We start from the raw sequence: 18,242 nt of genomic DNA, 5'->3' as shown, positions 1-18,242 counted from the left end.
TTTGAATATTTGAGTGAATTAAGGCATAATTATGTGGTGCCTTCTTCACTACTGTACTTGTTTTATTACTAACAAGTAGGCTGTTGTCACATTGAAGAAAATACTGAATGCAGTACAAAAAATTCCCAGGCCATAGAGAGGATGTTAAGCTGTATGTAACAGGAGTCCTGCTGTGGAAGACCCAAGTAACTGACTTGCCAGGAGTAAACTTGAACAGAAGATCAGCGCTTTTGTACCCTCTTCTACTTCTACTCCTAAAAGATTAATAGTAGTCATTTTAAAGTATGATTAAAGAGGTAAGTACATATGCACGAGATTCCTGTTTGTAAAACAACAGAAACTCTGCAAGACCTCAGGGCCCCGGTGAGACTGAAGGTGCTGAGCCCCAGTCATAAACAGGCAGTAAGTCCTAGGTTACTGTTGTAGGCAGCTTTAAAGAGGGTCCTAATGTGGGTAACCAGACTCAAATTATTAAAAAGATATGCCTTATTAGAACGAAGTTATGCGTAACGTGGATTATGAAAGGCTGCTGTTTTCATGGACAGGAAAAAAGACTTATCAAAAGGATAGGTTGATATTGTCAGAATATTGGTTTAAAATGTTGCTGTGAAGCAAGCTGTTTTGATATTATAACAATGTGTGTTATAATATCAAATGTGTATTATATGTATATTATATATGTGTGTGTATTATATATTATATATAATATATATGTATATTATATATGTGTGTGTATTATATATTATATATAATATATAGGTATATTATATATGTGTGTGTATTATATATTATATAAAATATATATCTATATTATATATATGTGTGTATTTTTTATATATATATATAATGTGTGATATAATATAATGTGTATTATAAATGATGTGATTTTTGATGGGAATAAACCTGTCATTTTTTTTTCCACCTTGGCACCAGTGGACAGTAGATGAACTCTTCAGAGAGACTGCCAGTGAACTGAATGCAGTTTCTTTTATGTATTAGAGTTGTTACTGTTTACTCTTTTTATTTGTTTTCCTCTGCTGTATTTGTTGATGTTATTAATTTCTCAGCATTAGGAACACAGCCTAAGACAATGTTCTTCAGACTTGGATTCAGTTGGTAAGCTGCATTGAGATAATTGTCTGGTAGCAACAGATTAGCATTTTACGGTCCTGCTTATTATGGCAACATTTACTGGCAGCTGTGACAAACATCCTGCAGATCCACCTCTGATCTTTCTGCAAACTATTGGAATATTTACTTTCTGATTCTAGACCTGTGTTTTAAGTGGCATCTCACTGATGTCCTTATGCCAAGACTGGGTCCTGGTTTCATGTTGCTGGTTCTTTCGAACTAAAACTTATTCAGGCAAATCAGAGTTCCTCACAGGTATTCATCTTGAGAATCACTGGATCAACAGAAGTTTGCAGCAGCCCAGGCCAGCTTTTCAAAGCCAGACAGCTTTTATTTGTCAACTGGAATGAGGTATTTGAGCATGTCCTTGGGTGACTGTAGAGAAGCGTGTCTTGTGCTTGTTGTCATGGTAGGTGCATCTCTGCTTCTCTGATCCTGTAAGAGCCTTGCTCCTTTTGAGCGGGGTAGAAAAGCTCTCATCACGCTATCCCAGGCAGTCTTGTTTTTTGTTTCAACCTGCAGTCATGTCGTTTTCACATACCTCCTAGCAAGTGATTGTTAAAAATTTATGTAGTAGTGTTAATGTTGCCATGTATCTTTAGAAGAATCAAAGCTCCTGTGCTTGCTTATTTTTTGACCATTCTTAAGTGGTTATGCATTGTAGTCCAGGTACTGCGCTCTCCTGTTCCTTTCTTCATCTCTTCCTACAGTAATTTGATATAAAATCAATGGATGACTTGAATCCTACACAACTTTTGTAACAGTAAGACAGAGTTTCTCTGTATTACATGAAACAACTCCCAATCCTTTATTGTTCATAAGTTCTTTTGTGGGAAGGGGTTTATAGTACAGCACATTTTTGTTACCTTCCTGGTCCCCCACTGTTTCCTTATTAATGGCATTGTAATGGAGTTGCAATAAAAGATTGTGGCATCCTAAGTGTCCTAACTGGTTTTGATTTAGTAATTGCCATTTTTTGACAATAAAGACTATCCCATGGCATCTGTGCATATGAATATATGAATAACATATATAATAATACTATATTAGTTCTTTACTAGACAGGAAAGGTGAAGAAGGAAATACTTTTTTAACTAGTAGTGGGTTACTTTAGGTCATCTTTATTTCTAGTTACTTTATAACAAGTAGAGCATTCCCGTAGAACTTTCTGGAAACTCTCAGCTGTTTTTTTTGTGTGGTGTTCTTGTTTTTGCTGTAGAGAGATATGTGCAGATAGGAAAAAAAACCCACAAAAAGCATTATTCAGCCTGAACTTTTAATTTTTAGATTCTGTGTCATCTTTCAGTTAGTGGAGTTATCTTTGTGTCTGGTGCCTTCTGTGTTTTCTTGATGGAGGATTATGCTGCACTTGTATTTTCTTTTTCTCTTTAAAATGACAATACAAATGAAACCTGAGTTTGTGAAGTGTTTTTCTTTAATTAGAAGATGAGAATTTTCTGTAAATGTCTGACTGTTGAAGAGGCTATGACTCACATGGCTTTACGGGAGATTTTGAATCACTAGTGTAAAGCACAGTAATGTCAAATGCATTATGAATGCCAGACAAATTTACAAGATTATATAACTGTTGGGGTCATTTTCATTTAGATACAGATGCTTGTATGCTTAACTGTTATTGTGAAGAGATGAATAAGAATATTTTGAGTCCTGAACCTGTTCTTAAAAAGGATATGTGTGCATGCCTATGAAAAGTAGTGTAATAACATTTTCATAATGTCAAATTATTTTACGTGAATGTGTGCTTTTCCTGTGAAACCTTAGCAATAAAAATCAGAATGACTGATGCAAAGTATGGCTAGCAAAAAATGCCTGGCTGAACAGAGAGCTTTGGCTGGAACTCAGGGAAAAAAAGGAGAGTTAATCCCCTTTGGAAGAAGGGGCAGGCAGCTCTGGAGAACTATAAGGATGTTGTGAGGTTATGCAGGGCAAAGATTAGAGAGGCGAAAGCCCAACTAGAACTCAGGCTGGTCACTGCCATAAAAGATAACAAAAAAGGTTTTTAAAAATACATTAAAAACAAAAGGAGGGCCAAGGATAATCTGCATCTTTTAGTAGATGCGGTGGGGAGCATTGCCACAAAGGATGAATAAAAAGCTGAGGTGCTTAGTGCTTTCTTTGCCTCAGTCTTTAATAGCAAGACCAGGTTCCCTCTGGATACTCAGCCCCCTGAGCAGGAAGACAGGAATGAGGAGGAGCAGAATGAAGTCCCCACAGTCCGGGAGGAAGCGTTTTGTGACGTGCTGTTCCATTTAGACATGCACAAGTCTATGGAATCCACCTGAGGGTACTGAGAGAGCTGGTGGAGGAGCTCACCAAGATGCTCTCCATCATTTATCAACAGGCCTGGCTAACTGGAGAGATCCCAGAAGACTGGAGGTCAGCCGATGTGACACCCATCTACAAGAAGGGCAGGAAGGAGGATCCAGGCAACTACAGGCCTGTTGGCCTGACTTCAGTGCCAGGGAAGGTTATGGTGCAGATCATCCTGAGCACCATCACATAGCATGTGCAGGACAACTAGGGGATCAAGCCCAGCCAGCCTGGGTTCATGGCAGGCAGGTCCTGCCTGACTAACTAGATCTCCTCCTACAACAAGATGACTGGCCTACTGGATAAGGAAAAGGCTGTGGATGTTGTCTACCTGGACCTTAATCAAGCCTTTCACACTGTCTCCCACAGCATTCTCCTGGAGAAACTGGCTGCTCATAGCTTGGAGGGGTGTATTCTACGCTGGGTTAAAAGCTGGCTGGACGGTGGAGCACAAAGAGTGGCAGTAATGGAGTTACATCCAGCTGGTGGCCAGTCACAAGTGGTGTTCCCCAGGGCTCAGTACTGGGGCCAGTTCTGTTTAATACTTTTATCAGTGATCTGGATGAGGTGATTGAGTGCACCTTCAGTAAGTTTGCAGATGACATCAAGTTGGGCGGGAGTGTTGATCTGCTTGAGGGCAGGCAGGCTCTGCAGAGAGATCTGGACAGGCCAAGGGCCAATGAGCCAAGGCCAGTTGTATGAGGTTCAATGAGGTGAAGTGCTGGGTCCTGCTCTTGGGTAACAACAGACCCCCACAGTGCTACATGCTTGGGGCAGAGTGGCTGGAAAGCTGCCTGGAGGAAAAGGACCTGGGGGTGCTGGCTGACAGCCGGGTGAACGTGAGCCAGCAGTGTGCCCAGGTGGCCAAGGCGGCCAACAGCATCCTGGCTTGTATCAGAAACAGTGTGGCCAGCAGGACTTGGGAAGTGATTGCCCCCCTGTACTCGGCACTGGTGAGGCTGCACCTCAAATACTGTGTTCTGTTTTGGACCCTCACTTCAAGAAAGATACTGAGGTGCTGGAGCGTGTCCAGAGAAGGGCAGAGAAGCTGGTGAAGGGTCTGGAGTACATAGTCCTGTGAGGAGCAGCTGAGGGAACTGAGGTTATTTAATCTGGCAAAAAGGCTGAGAAAGACCTTATTGCTCTCTACAACTATCTGAAAGGAGGTTGTAGTGAGGTGGGTGTCAGTCTCTTTTTCCCAAGCAATAAGTGATGGCAAGATGAGAGGAAATGGCCTCAAGTTGCACCTGGGGAGGTTTAGATTGGATATTAGGAAAAATTTCTTCACTGAAAGGGTTGTCAAGCGTTGGAACAGGCTGCCCAGGGACATGGTGGAATTGCCATCCCTGGAGGTGTTTTAAAAAATGCGTTGATGTGGCACTTAGGCACATGGTTTAGTGATGGACTTGGCAGTGTTAGGTTAACGCTTGGGCTTCATGATCTCAAAGGTCTTTTCCAATCTAAATGATTCTGTGATTCTATGAATAAGTTAAATCAAGACTAAGTTAAGTAGATTATTAGTTAAGTCAATTAAGGTACAGTAATGTACAATTTTCACTGATAGGCATATAGCTTTCTGAGCAAATTGTGAAGTTATAGAATAAAAAATCACTTCCTGAACTGAGTATAAAGTTTTATGAGCTATATTTTAATTGAATGTTCTCATTCCATAAAAAAACCCCAAAACAAAAAATGCAAAAAAATAGTCTTTTGGTTTGGAAGGCTGGTTGTTACATTCTTCCAACTTCTTTTTTAGGTTTGTAGGTGGAGAGCTGAATATCTGTTACAATGCTGTAGATCGACATGTTGAGAATGGACGAGGAGACCAAACTGCCATTATTTATGACAGTCCTGTAACAAATACCAAAGAAAAAATAACATATAAGGAACTTCTTGAACAGGTATGTTTGAGAATAACCTTGTTACTGAAAATGGGCAGTAAATATTGCACAGCAGGTAGATACTACAGAGATAGAGATGGTCTACCTTGCTAGCTTATTCCTTTTGTTGCGCTCATATATTGATTTGTAAGCTTTACTAGCTGCACCCAATTATACCGCATCTAAGAGGTTTTGTTCTTTTTCTAGTTGATCTTTTTCTTCTGCAGTTTAATAATTTTTTTCCTTGTTGGTTAAATTTTAAACTTTTCTCTGTTGGATTTCTTACAGACACACATGCATCCCTCCACCCATTTCTTATTTCTTACTTAAATGGTAAAGCAATTTATTAGTCAAGTCACTTGACCATTGCTGTGATGAACAAAAATACAGTTATGTAAAAATGAAGATGTGTACCTTGGCTATTGCTGCACATAACCGAGTGTAAAACCAAGTGAAATTTAACAGGGAGGAGCTCTAAAAAAAGCTGTGTCACCTGCTCCATTGTAGGCTGTAGTGGTGGAGCTGGTGGCCCTGCACTGGTTTTCTGTCTGGACAGTCTGTGGATTTTGACTTGCCCGTCAGCTGAGGTAGCTTACCCCCAGCTGGGGTCATGAATATCCATTTCTGCAGTAGCACATTGAGATTTAGTCAGTGCCTGACCGTGGGTTGTTGCCACCATGGCTGTTTGAAGTCTGCTCCATTCACGTTTCTTTGCTCTCATGGCTCTCAGCTGGTGGTTTGCCCTCACATTGGTTCTCTCTTTAGCTGACTTTTTTCTTCCAGTTATATGTAGCAGTTGCATTTAACAGTGTTTATAAAGAAATGTTGGAGTCAGACTCATATTTTTCCTTAATGTGTTTCTGTGTGCAAGATGACTGCAGTGAATGGAACATAGTCTGCTTCAGATAAGCACGTAATGCCTGGGGTAATGTGAAATTGTATTAAAAAAAAAAAAAATACCCACCCCCCCCCAAACCAGTAATTCAGTTTGAGCATTATTCTACTGTTGCAAGAAAAAGAGAAGTCATACAGCTACAAAAAATGATAAACCTGTACTGCATTCTGCCTTTTAAGGAAAATACAGAAAACATTTACTCCTCATCAGTTTTCTGTTGATTTACTAAGTCCAGAAAAGAACTTGGAAGTTACTGCACAGTAAAGTGGAGCTAGAACAACTAGCTTCAGAGTTCTAAGGAATTAGAAGACTTTGAAAGGGTATAGCTCCTTATCTGGTTTATTTTTTTTTTACATATTCTATATATAAAATATGAAATTATAATTTTATATACAATTTTTTGTATCACAAATATATACATATATGTAGATATGAAATCAGTTTATACATAGATACATAATAATGCAACATTTTAATGTAAATTGTCTTACGTGAACTCTAGAAATTTTGTCTGAAAAGCACTTGAAAAGTAGCCTTTGTTTTGCTTTTTGAGCTTCATGTTGGTATTAAGTCTCCTAAGTTTGTGTCTGTATTCTCTAGAAGCATATTAAATGTTTTAGGATATGACAGATTAATCCAGAATGAGAATATTTTGCTAGTTGACATACACATCCTTTCTTCCACATTTCCTCTTACATCAGTATTACTAAACTGAGTGGAAGAATTGGTTTAAGTTTTCTGGGGGTATGTAGCGGAACTCACTTCAGGAGTTCATATAATCTTACTGGTAGCTGAGTCCTGTCTAAATACCGTGGTTGAATTCTCTACAGTTTGCTCTTCTCCTTAATCAAAAGGGAATATAAGTGAAAGGCAGGATTTGAGATTAATAACTTATCTGTCCAAGCTTTCTAGTCCACTCTTGTGGAATATACTTAACTGATTTGCCTGGTAACTACTGGACACCTGATAACAAAGGTATTCACAAAGTTAATGAAAATGGGAGAGTTGTGGGCTGGTGTATTTTGTGTCATAGGTCTTGTAGGTGCTAGGAGAGACTTTGAGAAAAGGCTTACCAAAACCACTGTGGAGTGTGGGTGATGTCGTTTGGCTTACAACACTCAGTCACTTCTTGTCACTGTGTTCTTAGTCTGCTCAGTGTAAACTAAAAGTGTTGCATCTTGTCATTTTGAAATAGACTTCCAGTGCTCTGAATGTTTCATTATAGATCAGTGTGAGTGCACATCAGACATATGTCCAAAGCTGATAAACCTCCTGGTGGGGAAAGAAGCCTTTTGCCTTCTTTCCTGATTTAAAATAGCCTTATGGTGTGTGTCTGTGTTCAAACTGTTGTTTGGACTGTCCACGTCCAACGAATGTTTAGTAGTCTGTCTGACCAGTAAGCTGATAGTGTAATGAAGATGTCTTTTCAGAAGGGCTGCATGTTCAAAATGTCTCTACAAGAAATCAGCACTTGAAGTGGTGGAATTCTTTCTGGCTTTTGGTGATAAAGGTGGAGTTTTTAGAGGGATTCACCAGAAGTTACATAGGATAACTGTGGATCACAGGATGGGAAAATGCAGAGTTTTGTGGCAGGTTGGATCATTTGTTCATGGTAAGATGATGGCTGGATCAAACTCATGGTAAGGATGAAAAAAAAATAGATGCTTGGCTGGAGATAAGAAGGCTCCCTTAGGAAGCATGGGACAGCTTGAGAAGTGCTCAGGGAGCCTGTTTTAAAATTATCTCTATCCTAACTGCCTGCACTGCTGTTGAGATCTAAGAGCTACAGTGATGCTGCAGTTTTGAAGTTAAGCACCATTGAACTAGAAATAAGTGAGAGAAATGTTGGAAGCTTGTGGATATTTAGTGCCCATCCTGTGTGAAACTATTTATTATTTTTTTTAAAGAGCTGGAATAGGAGGACTGCAGGGTAATTTCAGCAATTCTTCATTGATGTAAATAATCGCAAAATCGGTTTGTGTTCATATTCTGTACAAATGCACTGACTTCACACTTGGAAAGTCTTGGGAATTACAGTTAAAGTGAGATTGTATGTAGTGCATGCAGTTGCATTTTCAGTGTGTTAATTATATGTACTTACAGATGAAATCTTCAAAATGCAGAGAGAAGGAATTTGGCAACTTTAAGACATAACAGTCTTCCAGGATGTACTGATCGGTCTTTTTTCTGTACCGATGCCTGTTACAGGCCTTTAAATGAGGCTTACGGTGTTGAACTGAAGCCAGTGAAATAGGGATGTAAGTGAAAGTTTTGACAGTGCCTTGGGAGACTCTAATACCGGTAGTGAGATGGCAGGAAAAGATGAGGGAAAGACAAATTCTGTTAGAAATATTTCTGAAGCTGTGTAGTATTAGGGAAATATAAAGATAACAGCAAGAAATAAGGACCAATGGCTTCTGTTAATTTAAAAACAAATTTTCTGATTGTGTTGGAAAATATAGCCATTTTCAAGGTAAGGCAAAGGTTGTTAGGTAGGTGAAAAAACCCTTCTGTTTACATCATTGGTTGTATTCTCTAGAATGCCTCACCTGCTAAAAAGAAATCTCAGGAATATGAGAGTCATATTATTTGCAGTTGCTGATGCTTGATGAATCATGAACATAAAAGCGCTATGACTTCTTTCTGTGAATCTTTTCAATAGCAATGCACAGTTAACATGTTGAATTCAGTACTCCTAAGTAATTTCTGAGTGCAGTAACATGATGGGATTAGTAAAACCAATATCCCTCCAAACCTCTGACAGCATTGAATGTTGCAAAAACATGAGTGACAAAGAACGGTTTCAGGTTATCAACAATGGGCTAGGATGTGATTTCTTCTCTAGAAAGGTTTTTTCCATAATTACCCACCCTAAAAACATCTTCTTCCAAAACAGCTGTGTTAGCCATTGTCAGTTTGGTTTTATGTGTCTGTCTGTCTTGATATGCTCGTATCTCCTCTATGTATATGCCCGGGGAATTGCCCAGATTGTTCTCTTTCTATTAGTTTTTCCCATTCTTCATGCTTTACTCCATCTTCTTTCTTTGCCTTCTGCCTTGAAAAATGACCAGTTCCTTCTTATCTAGAAATAGTGACTTTTCTTTCAAGATATTTTTTCTAAGAGCTGATCTAGAACGAAAACTATAATACAGACAGAAAACTTCTACTGAGACTTACAACCCAAACTTTTATCCTTTGTCTTGATGAAACTTCTTCCTGGTTTTCCGTATCTTATTTAAATCTCAAATGGCATTCTTCATTGCATGTCCTAGAAAGATTTAACTGCGATGTCACTTGGATAGCTCTTCAAAAATATCAATATTCTTTAAAGGATGAGACTAATCAGGAGCTTACAGAGTGGTGTGTTGGGTTTTTCGCATTCCACACAAAATACTTCCAAATGACACTGTAAAAGTCTGAAGAAGCACCTGGAACTTGATCTCCCCTGACTGAGGATGGTTATACTGCAGCATGTCAATGTCAGTGATGCCTACGGTGAAGTCTTATTTGGTGCAGCTTGGGCAGTTAAGTGAAGCAAAGCCATCCTGAATTAACTGCTGAGGCTCCTGACTTTTCCACTATATGTGGTTTGTGAATTTTACTTTCAACTAGGTTTAGTTTCATCCTTTGAACCGAATGTCCCATAGCTCACTTCAAAGCCATCTGAACGTGGGTATCCCACAAATCTTTGCTTCCTTGACTTGTGGGTTCCTTTAGGAAGTGCCATGCTCACCCTTAATCTGTCTGTCTTCTGCCTGATTTCTCTCTCCACTCCCAGTGGATGTTGTCCGAATAATGGCCTTTTAGGGGAACATAGATGCTGTAGGAGTTGTGCAGAATACTATGGGCTATCCTTCTCAAGTACCAGAAACTCCTTTGAGGCAGATAGTTGTTTGGAACCCATCTCTTCTGTGGAGTGAATGCCATGGCATCACTTCTGATCAAACATCAAATCCCTGCTAAGCTGGTAAGTATTACAGAATCCACGTCACATCCCATTCCTTCCTTGGAGACACACAGTCCACAGCCAGTATCCCAAACCAGGAAGGAAAATAGCCCTTCCCAAAAATCCCCAGCTTCCTCTCAACCCAAAGAACTTCCTGGCATCTGAAAGAAGGAAGGAGAAATTCCCGCAACTAACTGCAATCACAGAAGCTGTCTGGCTGTATGAGAAAGAAATAGAAATCATCCTGATTTGTATTTCTTTCTTATTAGTGGAAGAGTATACCAGCACCACTACCACCACAAGGTAGGTCCTTTATACACTGCGTTTGAGGAGAGACAGACAGTGTGGCTGGGGTTTTGTGCAGAAGCCTAGGAGGGCTGTGTTATCGAGGCACACCATGTACATGACTTCTGCAGTTGCCAGGACTATGCCTGGCACACCGGCAGAGCTGGGATGGCGCAGGTGGTCTCTGATGGAGCTTGTTGCTCCACAGAACTTCCCTCACAGCTCACAGCCCCTGAGGAATCATCTCTCGAGGCACAGCAGCTCTCGCAGTCAAAGCACACACTCATGTCGCCTTTCCACAGCTCTGGACCAGTGCCCTAACTTCACCTGAAACCTCCTAAGCACAGTCCCACACTCAGTACGTGTACAGGAAAGGAGCACGCACACTCACTCAGGCAGGCATCTGGACCACTGATTTTGCAGTTCCCATTGCCTGCCTTGGCAGAGGGAGGGTGCTCCTACATGTTGTCTCGTGGGTGTCCTCTGGGAGTTGCAGGCATGTAGATGTTTGCAGCACTGTTGCCATGCTTTTGCCTAGAATGTGTCCCAGGACTGCTGATCCTGAGACCAAGTGCATGGATGTCCTTGGATGTCTGTGGTTAAGCATGTTGGCTTGGTGGAGTGTTCTACCCCCTCACCGAACATCTGTTCTAGATCTTTGTAATAGGGGTACACATACTGTGCCAGCTCTGAAGCATGGTCTTCCCACCTCATCAAGAACATAGTCTTCATCTACTTGAAATGAATGCAGCACTGCTTGTCAGTCCTCTCTCACTCTGCAGCAGGCTTGACATTGGCAACAGGGAGGTGCAGTTGCTGGAGAACCTTTTGCCAGCAGTAGGGAAAGGGTGAAACAAGAGTAATAGAAGAGTGAAGAGTCCAAGAAAGTGGGGAGAATAGGGAGTACTTTCTTTAGTAATTTTGGATAAACAACACAGTGGAGAAGCTGAAGAGCATAAGGCAACTTGCTGCCTTTGGTGTAGAGGAATACGTATGTGACGTGGTTCTTTTTACACCATGAAATGCATTTCAGGATGTTTAAGGAGCTCTTGGTATTTGAAGAATCCTTTTGTGTTTAGATGCATTGAAGGACTCCATATTGGTGAGACCTGGTCATTGTTCAGGCCAGGAAGGTTTGAAATACCTCTTTTTAGCATTTTGAGTGCTTTTCTGGTTTAGTATCTTCTCAGAAGAATTCTTTTGGCATGGACCAAAACTGCTTTTTGTAACTGCTAGGGACAGCTGGGTAATATACTTCAGAACTGCATTACTTCTCCAAACCTGAACTGCTAATACAGATGTAGTATTTGTTTGGTGGCTGGGTGAAAATAAAGCCACGCTCGCTGGGGATTTGCATTTGATGGAAGTGTAATTTAAGCCCAGATCTTCAAAGCTGAAAGCCTACTTGAGTTTCTTATTACATCACTTGGTCTCAAGTGATTTTATTTCTGAAGTGTCAAATATATTAAAGTGAAAGAGCAATCTTAAACTTGAAAAAAAGCAGAGAAATAGCATGCGGGTAGGAAAATAGAAACTGTAAAATCTTGAGTGATAAGGTGCGCTGTCTTAACGTAAACTGTAAATGACAACACAGTGTAGCAAAGTGGAAGGTTTTGTGGCTTGTAACAGTTTAATGAAATGTCACTACTCTCTTCTCCCCCAGCCCCCCTGCCTTTAGAAAGAGTGATTGCTTGGGTGTTTCAGGGTTTCCATCCACATCAATCTTAAGGGCAATGTAAATCTGCTTTTGATGTTCTCTAGTCTTCCAAATAGTTGTAGATAGAGACAGTGTTTTATTATGTAGGCCAAATGTTCCCTGGCTGTCAGAAGGATAGGGGAAAGGGCACAAGGAACATCATAGATACCCATGTGTTGTACTGGGTTATTGTCTTTGCTGACATTAAACTCTCTAGGGTGGGGAGGTTAAATGCAGACAAGTGATTACTGGGTTTGCGTGTAAGACATGCGGTTCCTGTCTGCGACATGCTACATATATTCTGCTTTAAGCAATATTTGCCTATGATAGGTTTCAATAAAATTTACTTAAGTACATGCAGATCTCCTTACATCTCCCTCCTACAGCCAAGTACCAAATTTATATAGCTTGTTACAGACACTGAGAGTCTTCTCTTACAAAATTACTAATCATGATCTTTAAATGATGCCTTTTTCCTTTAGCAGAAAAACATTGCCTTTTTTATCATCACTAATAAAATAATAATAATGAATAATAATACTTGTCCATTGTGTTTAACGACTTACTGCCTATGATCCACACTTAGAATGACTATAAAATAACTCTTTAAAATTGTCTTCACTGCCTCTGGCCTTTTTTTCAACATTGTGCTTGAGAGTCCCATGAGCAGTGAAGGTAAAGATCATTTTCTGTTATTTGCTGGGTCACTGAAAACATCTCTTACTGCTTCAGAAGCAGTATTTAGGTACTGGGTATTTTGTTTGACAGGCAACACCCCCTTGCTGCTCCCAGGAGTTTATCTCCCCTTTCCTTTCTCTCCAGTCTGATAATACCTGAACAAAAGTGTCTTTCACGAGAGTAAATTTTACTTGAAACCTTATCTATGTGATATAATTAGTAAACACGGAATAATGCAGTACAGGTAAAATGTGAGGAATTCATATATGAGTAGATTCATGTTATATTGATAGTGAAAGAAATTAGAATGTTTGGACATCTTCTGTTTACTGTAGTATTTTCTACTGAATGGCAACCTCTTGAAGAAGAGTTTCACTACTGTAGGTGCCCCTGTAAGACAAAGCAACTCCTTTGTTCTGAACTTAGATTTATATGTTTTCAGATATCCCAAGAACTTCCTAGAGAATTCAACTTTTAATCTTACCACTAATGTAGAACCATTGCCAGCAAAAAAATTTGCTTTTCTTTCAGAAGATGTCACATTTCCATGCTGCAACAAGCAGCTTGGGGCAAGTGCACGGTGTTTGTCACAGGCTCCCATGCTCTTACAGAACTTATTATGTGGTAAATTTTCTGTCCTGGTGTACTAATGAAACATTCAGTACTAGTTTTGTGACAGAATACTATATACTGTCGAGGTAATAAGTATTTTCTTATGGTGATACAGCTGGCTGACTTTGCTGCTGATCTGTCGCATTTCTTGAGTTCCAGAGCTTTGCTGCTATGCCATGCATAGTCAGTCTTCAGGCTTCTGCATAACAAAAATGGAAATGTGAAAATGAGAGGAAAAATGACTTTTTAAATCTAAATGTGTTTATCTGAATTTGTATTTACATTTGGTTTAGGGAGTAAGATTTCTTGTCTCAGATTCTGAGAAGTTTACAACACTGTAGTAGAGAAAATACTACATACTGATTTATGTTTCAAACATAGCTAGTTAGGACAGAATTTGTGTTAGGAAACGCCCTGTTTACATCCATTCTTAAAAGCTAAAATTGAGAAATATAAGCACTTATGCAGATAAAAAAATGAGTGGTTAGAGTTTCATTTAAAAATCTGCAAAACATTGCTAATGATTTTTTTTTGCTCTAGTGTGTAAAATAATTAACCTCAGTCTATTCGCATTTTACAAAATAAAAGCATATTGTAGTGGTTTTTGCAACAAGGAAATTGTCCTAAATTTATGGAATCTGGGTTGCATCATTCATCAGCTTTCCATATCATACTGGCTTGTCTCCTTAATGTTCTGCATCTTTTGATTGTGTGAAAGTTGGCTTTTACAAGGCAACAGCAGATCGGGAGAAACTTTTAATATGTTGTGAATCTTTTGTCAGTACAGGTCTCCAAGTTAGCTGATGTCATGGTCAGACATGGTGTGAAGAAAGGAGATCGTGTGGTCATCTACATGCCCATGATTCCACAGACAGTGTACTGTATGCTGGCTTGTGCAAGAATAGGAGCCATCCATAGCCTGATTTTTGGCGGATTTGCATCTAAAGAGCTTTCTGTTCGCATTGATCATGCAAAGGTAATACATGTTTGGAACAAAACCATCTCATTAGTTACTTATATAAATCAATGTCAAAAACCTGTTTGTTTCTTTTTTCCCCAGAGGATAACAACATTTCTCTTTGTGTGGCACGCAGTCTCAATTTGTTTATAATACCTAACATGGCAATATGAACAAAGTACTATGTCTGAGCCGAGGTTGATACTTTTGCAGAAGACACTGAGATGCAAATTTTGACCTCTTTCAAAAAAGCATGAGTTTAATATGCTGCTGTCTGATTAGAGCATTCTTGCTTTTCCCGTTTGTCAATCTTTTTCTATAAAGCATCACCTTAAAATTGGCTTTTCACCCAGCATTTTCCTCAAGTTTGTGAGGAAAATGCTGCTAATCCTAAATTACTTTGTTGGTTTACTTGATGTTTACACAAATTAAATAATACATTTTTTCAGCTACAAATCTATATAATCTAATTTCTACATGAATCAAGGCAGCTAGGGAACCAGTTGCTTTAAGTGACTCTGCAGAGAACTTAATTAATGGAGGTGAACACTTTAAAGGCTTCCAAGTTCAGCACAAGTTGAGCTTATGAAGCATTATTTAAGTCTTTGTAAATGAAAATGCAAATAGTACTTCATTAACCTACTTAGTAGCTTATATGTGTATTAGTAGCTTGTTTATGCATTAATTTCAAACGAGGTAACAATGTTTGTATGGAAGTTTCTGTTCTTGTTTTCTGCCAGTGAACAAGACAAAAGTCTTTGTCATCTTGCTTCGTCACGTGGATCATTCAGACCATCTGTGATAGCCATCTAACACTGAATCATGTTGGTTAGATGTGTAAGCCAAAACATTACGCAGGGTAAAGTCCACAGGATTTGTGGAACTTTTGCTTAGATTTTTGTGTACAGAAGTGCTTTTCAGATCACCAAGGCTTGAATTTTATGAATATCTGTATGTAGAAAGTTGAATGGATTCTCCCTCTCCGCCATGATATTTTAACAAAGAAGATCATGAAATGGCTGAAGTGGTTTGTTAGAATTGTAAAAAAAAGCTGGGGGAAAGTTAACAACAGCTCCATAGTTTTCTCTGTCTTTCTTCCCACTGTCCCACTTTTTTAGCAAGCTATAAAAAATAATTTTAACTCATAGAATTAGGGAAAAGTAATGTAGAAGAAAAAATTATAAACTCTTAAAATTAAGGTTGGTACAATACAAATCATCCAGTGTGTTTACTTTATTTCACAAATATTAACTAATTAATCCCAATGGATTTTCTCTGAGGAGCAAAGGGAGAAGGCGCAGTAATCATAATCCTTGCTTCAGGATTAATTAATCATTAAAAATAAAATGGAGAAGGTTTAAGTGATTCACCCAAGGTCACATAGCAAGGCGTTCAAAGGGTTAGCTATAGAATTACTGCAGGCCATTGATTAAATCCTTATTTATGTTGCCTTTCTGTTTCTTTAAAAGACAGATCTAAATATTATGGATTATTTTTGGCCCATCTGACGTGTAACGAAAGTATAAGTGAAGAGGAGAGGCACACCCGCAATCTAAACTTGAAAACGTGCCCCAGTTTTGTAACACAGTAAGGCTTTTTGAAAAGTGAATTGGACACTACTGAGATGATCTTTAAGTTATGTATATAAGTAGCTGTGATAGATGGTATTCTGCTGCACCCAGAAGTTAATTGAATCAGTGTCAAAACACCCTAACCTTTCTGTTAGGCTTTTATGTGAATTGGTTTAGATGCTGTAGTATAGAACCTAATGTTGGTAAGATTAATTAGAAGTCATTAAAGATGTGCACTGGAAGGCTGGCTGTGAGGGTCTCTTGTGGAAGAAAGGTCAAACTTCACATTTTATTGGAAGATCTAAGTGAAAGAAATGACAAGCACATCCTAGTGACTATGAAAGTGTACATATGCTTTACTAGTTTATCTTGAATTTTAAACAGGTCTAGGAGTTTCTACTTTTGTCAAGTGTTGGCATCTGTGGTGAATTGTGATGGCAGTGGTACAGAATGGGAGAACAGGCATTTCTTGTCATCTTTCACCTGAATCTGGGAGTGCAGAGTTCGCAGTATCGAAACAAGATACTTTCATAGAGTCATAGAATAGCTGGGTTGGAAGGCACCTTTAAAGCTCATCTAGTCTAAACCCCCCCCCAGCCCCCAACAATGAATGGTGTCATCTTCAACTAGATCAGGTTTCTCAGAGCCCCGTCCAACCTGACCTTGAATGTTTCCAGGGATGGGGCATCTACCACCTCTCTGGGCAACCTGTTCCAGTGTGTCACCACAAAAAATTTGTTCCTTATATCTAGTCTAAATCTACCCTCTTAGTTTAAAGCCGTTACCCCTTGTCCTATCACTACAGGCCCTGCTAAAAAGTTTGTCCCCATCTTTCTTATAAGCCCTCTTTAAGTACTGAAAGGCTGCAGCAAGGTTGCCCCGGAGCCTTCTTTTCTCCAGGATGAACAGCCCCAACTCTCTCAGCCTTTCCTCACAGGAGAGGTGTTCCTTACCTTTGATTGTTTCTGTGGCACTCCTCTGGACCTGCTCCAACAGGTCCATGTCTTTCTGTGTTTCCTGTGCTGAGGGCTCCAGAGCTGGATGAACTACTTCAAGTGGGGTCACACCAGAGTGAAGTAGAGGCGCAAAATCACCTCCTTTGAACTGCTGGCCATGGTTTTTTTGCTGCAGCTCAGGATATGGTTGGGTTTCTGGGCTGTGAACACACATTGCTATCTCCTGTCCAGCTTTTCATTGACCCAATACCCCCAAGTCCTTCTCCACAGGGCTGCTCTCAATCCCTTCATCCACCAGCCTGTATTGATACCAGGAGTTGCCCTGACCCAGGTGCAGGACCTTTCACTTGGCTTCGTTGAACCTCATGAAGTTCACATGGGCCCACTTCTTGAGCTTGCCCAGGTCCTTCTGAGTACCATCCTATCCCTCAGGCCTGTCAACTGCACCACTCAGCTTGGTGTCTGCAAACTTGCTGAGTAAGCACTCAATCCCACTGTCTGTGTCACTGATGAAGATAATAAACTGTACTGGTCCCACTGTGGATCCCTGAGGGACACCAGTTGTCACCGATCTCCATCCGGACATGGAACAATTAACCACTACCCTCTGGATGTAACCATCCATCCAACCAATTCCTCATCCACTGAACAATCCACCCATCAAATCTGTATTTCTCCTGTTTGGAGAGAGGACTGTGTCAGAGGCCTTACGGAAGTCCAGATAGGGCAGCATCCCTATACTCTTCCCAGGATACCTGTGCCTGCTTCTACTGTCTATGCATTTCCTTCTCGTCCTTCAGTTTGACCAGCAGATCTCAACTCAGCCATGCTGAGCTCTTGCCTTTCTTTCCTGATTTCTTACACCTGGGGATTGAGAGCTCTTATGCTTTATAGAAAATGTCATTAAAGAACTACCAGGTCTGTTTTGCTCCCTTGCCCCTGCAGGTGATTTCCCAGGGCATTCTATTGACTAACTCCCTGAAGAGCTGGAAATTTGCTTTCCTGAAATTGTGGGTCCTGACTTTACTCTGCCTGATCCATATCCATCAGGAGTGCAAACTCCCCCAGTGCATGGTCACTGCATCCCAGGCTGCCTCCAGTCGTGATGTCACTGATTGAGATCATTATAATTGATTTTAGATAATAAAAACTTGTTATTTTTATCATAATGATAATTGCATTGGTGACCAACAGGTCCAGTATCACATCCCCTCTGGTAGGGCTATCTATTACCTGGCTTGAGAAGTTATCCTCAGTGCATTCCAGGAGTCTCTTGGATTGCCTACAGCTTTTCCAGCAGATG

At 40.0% G+C, this 18,242-nt stretch overlaps 1 protein-coding gene across 5 annotated transcripts in view; it reads left to right on the top strand.

The window, feature by feature from the left end:
- ACSS3 (acyl-CoA synthetase short chain family member 3) overlaps positions 1-18,242 on the top strand; it is a 99,051-nt gene that overhangs the window by 4,396 nt on the left and 76,413 nt on the right. For 3 of the 5 annotated variants that reach the window (XM_037388686.1, XM_037388687.1, XM_037388689.1), the window contains exons 2-3: positions 5,219-5,363; positions 14,242-14,430. In XM_037388686.1, coding sequence (XP_037244583.1) covers positions 5,219-5,363; positions 14,242-14,430 — 334 coding nt within the window. Of the gene's footprint in view, positions 1-5,218; positions 5,364-14,236; positions 14,431-18,242 lie in introns of all 5 variants that reach the window. The other 2 variants (XM_037388690.1, XM_037388688.1) reach the window with 2 other exon arrangements.

The sequence above is a fragment of the Falco rusticolus genome, chromosome 5, assembly GCF_015220075.1.
Source record: "Falco rusticolus isolate bFalRus1 chromosome 5, bFalRus1.pri, whole genome shotgun sequence".
Lineage (NCBI taxonomy): Eukaryota > Metazoa > Chordata > Aves > Falconiformes > Falconidae > Falco > Falco rusticolus.
This window is presented reverse-complemented; position numbering and strand designations above follow the sequence as displayed.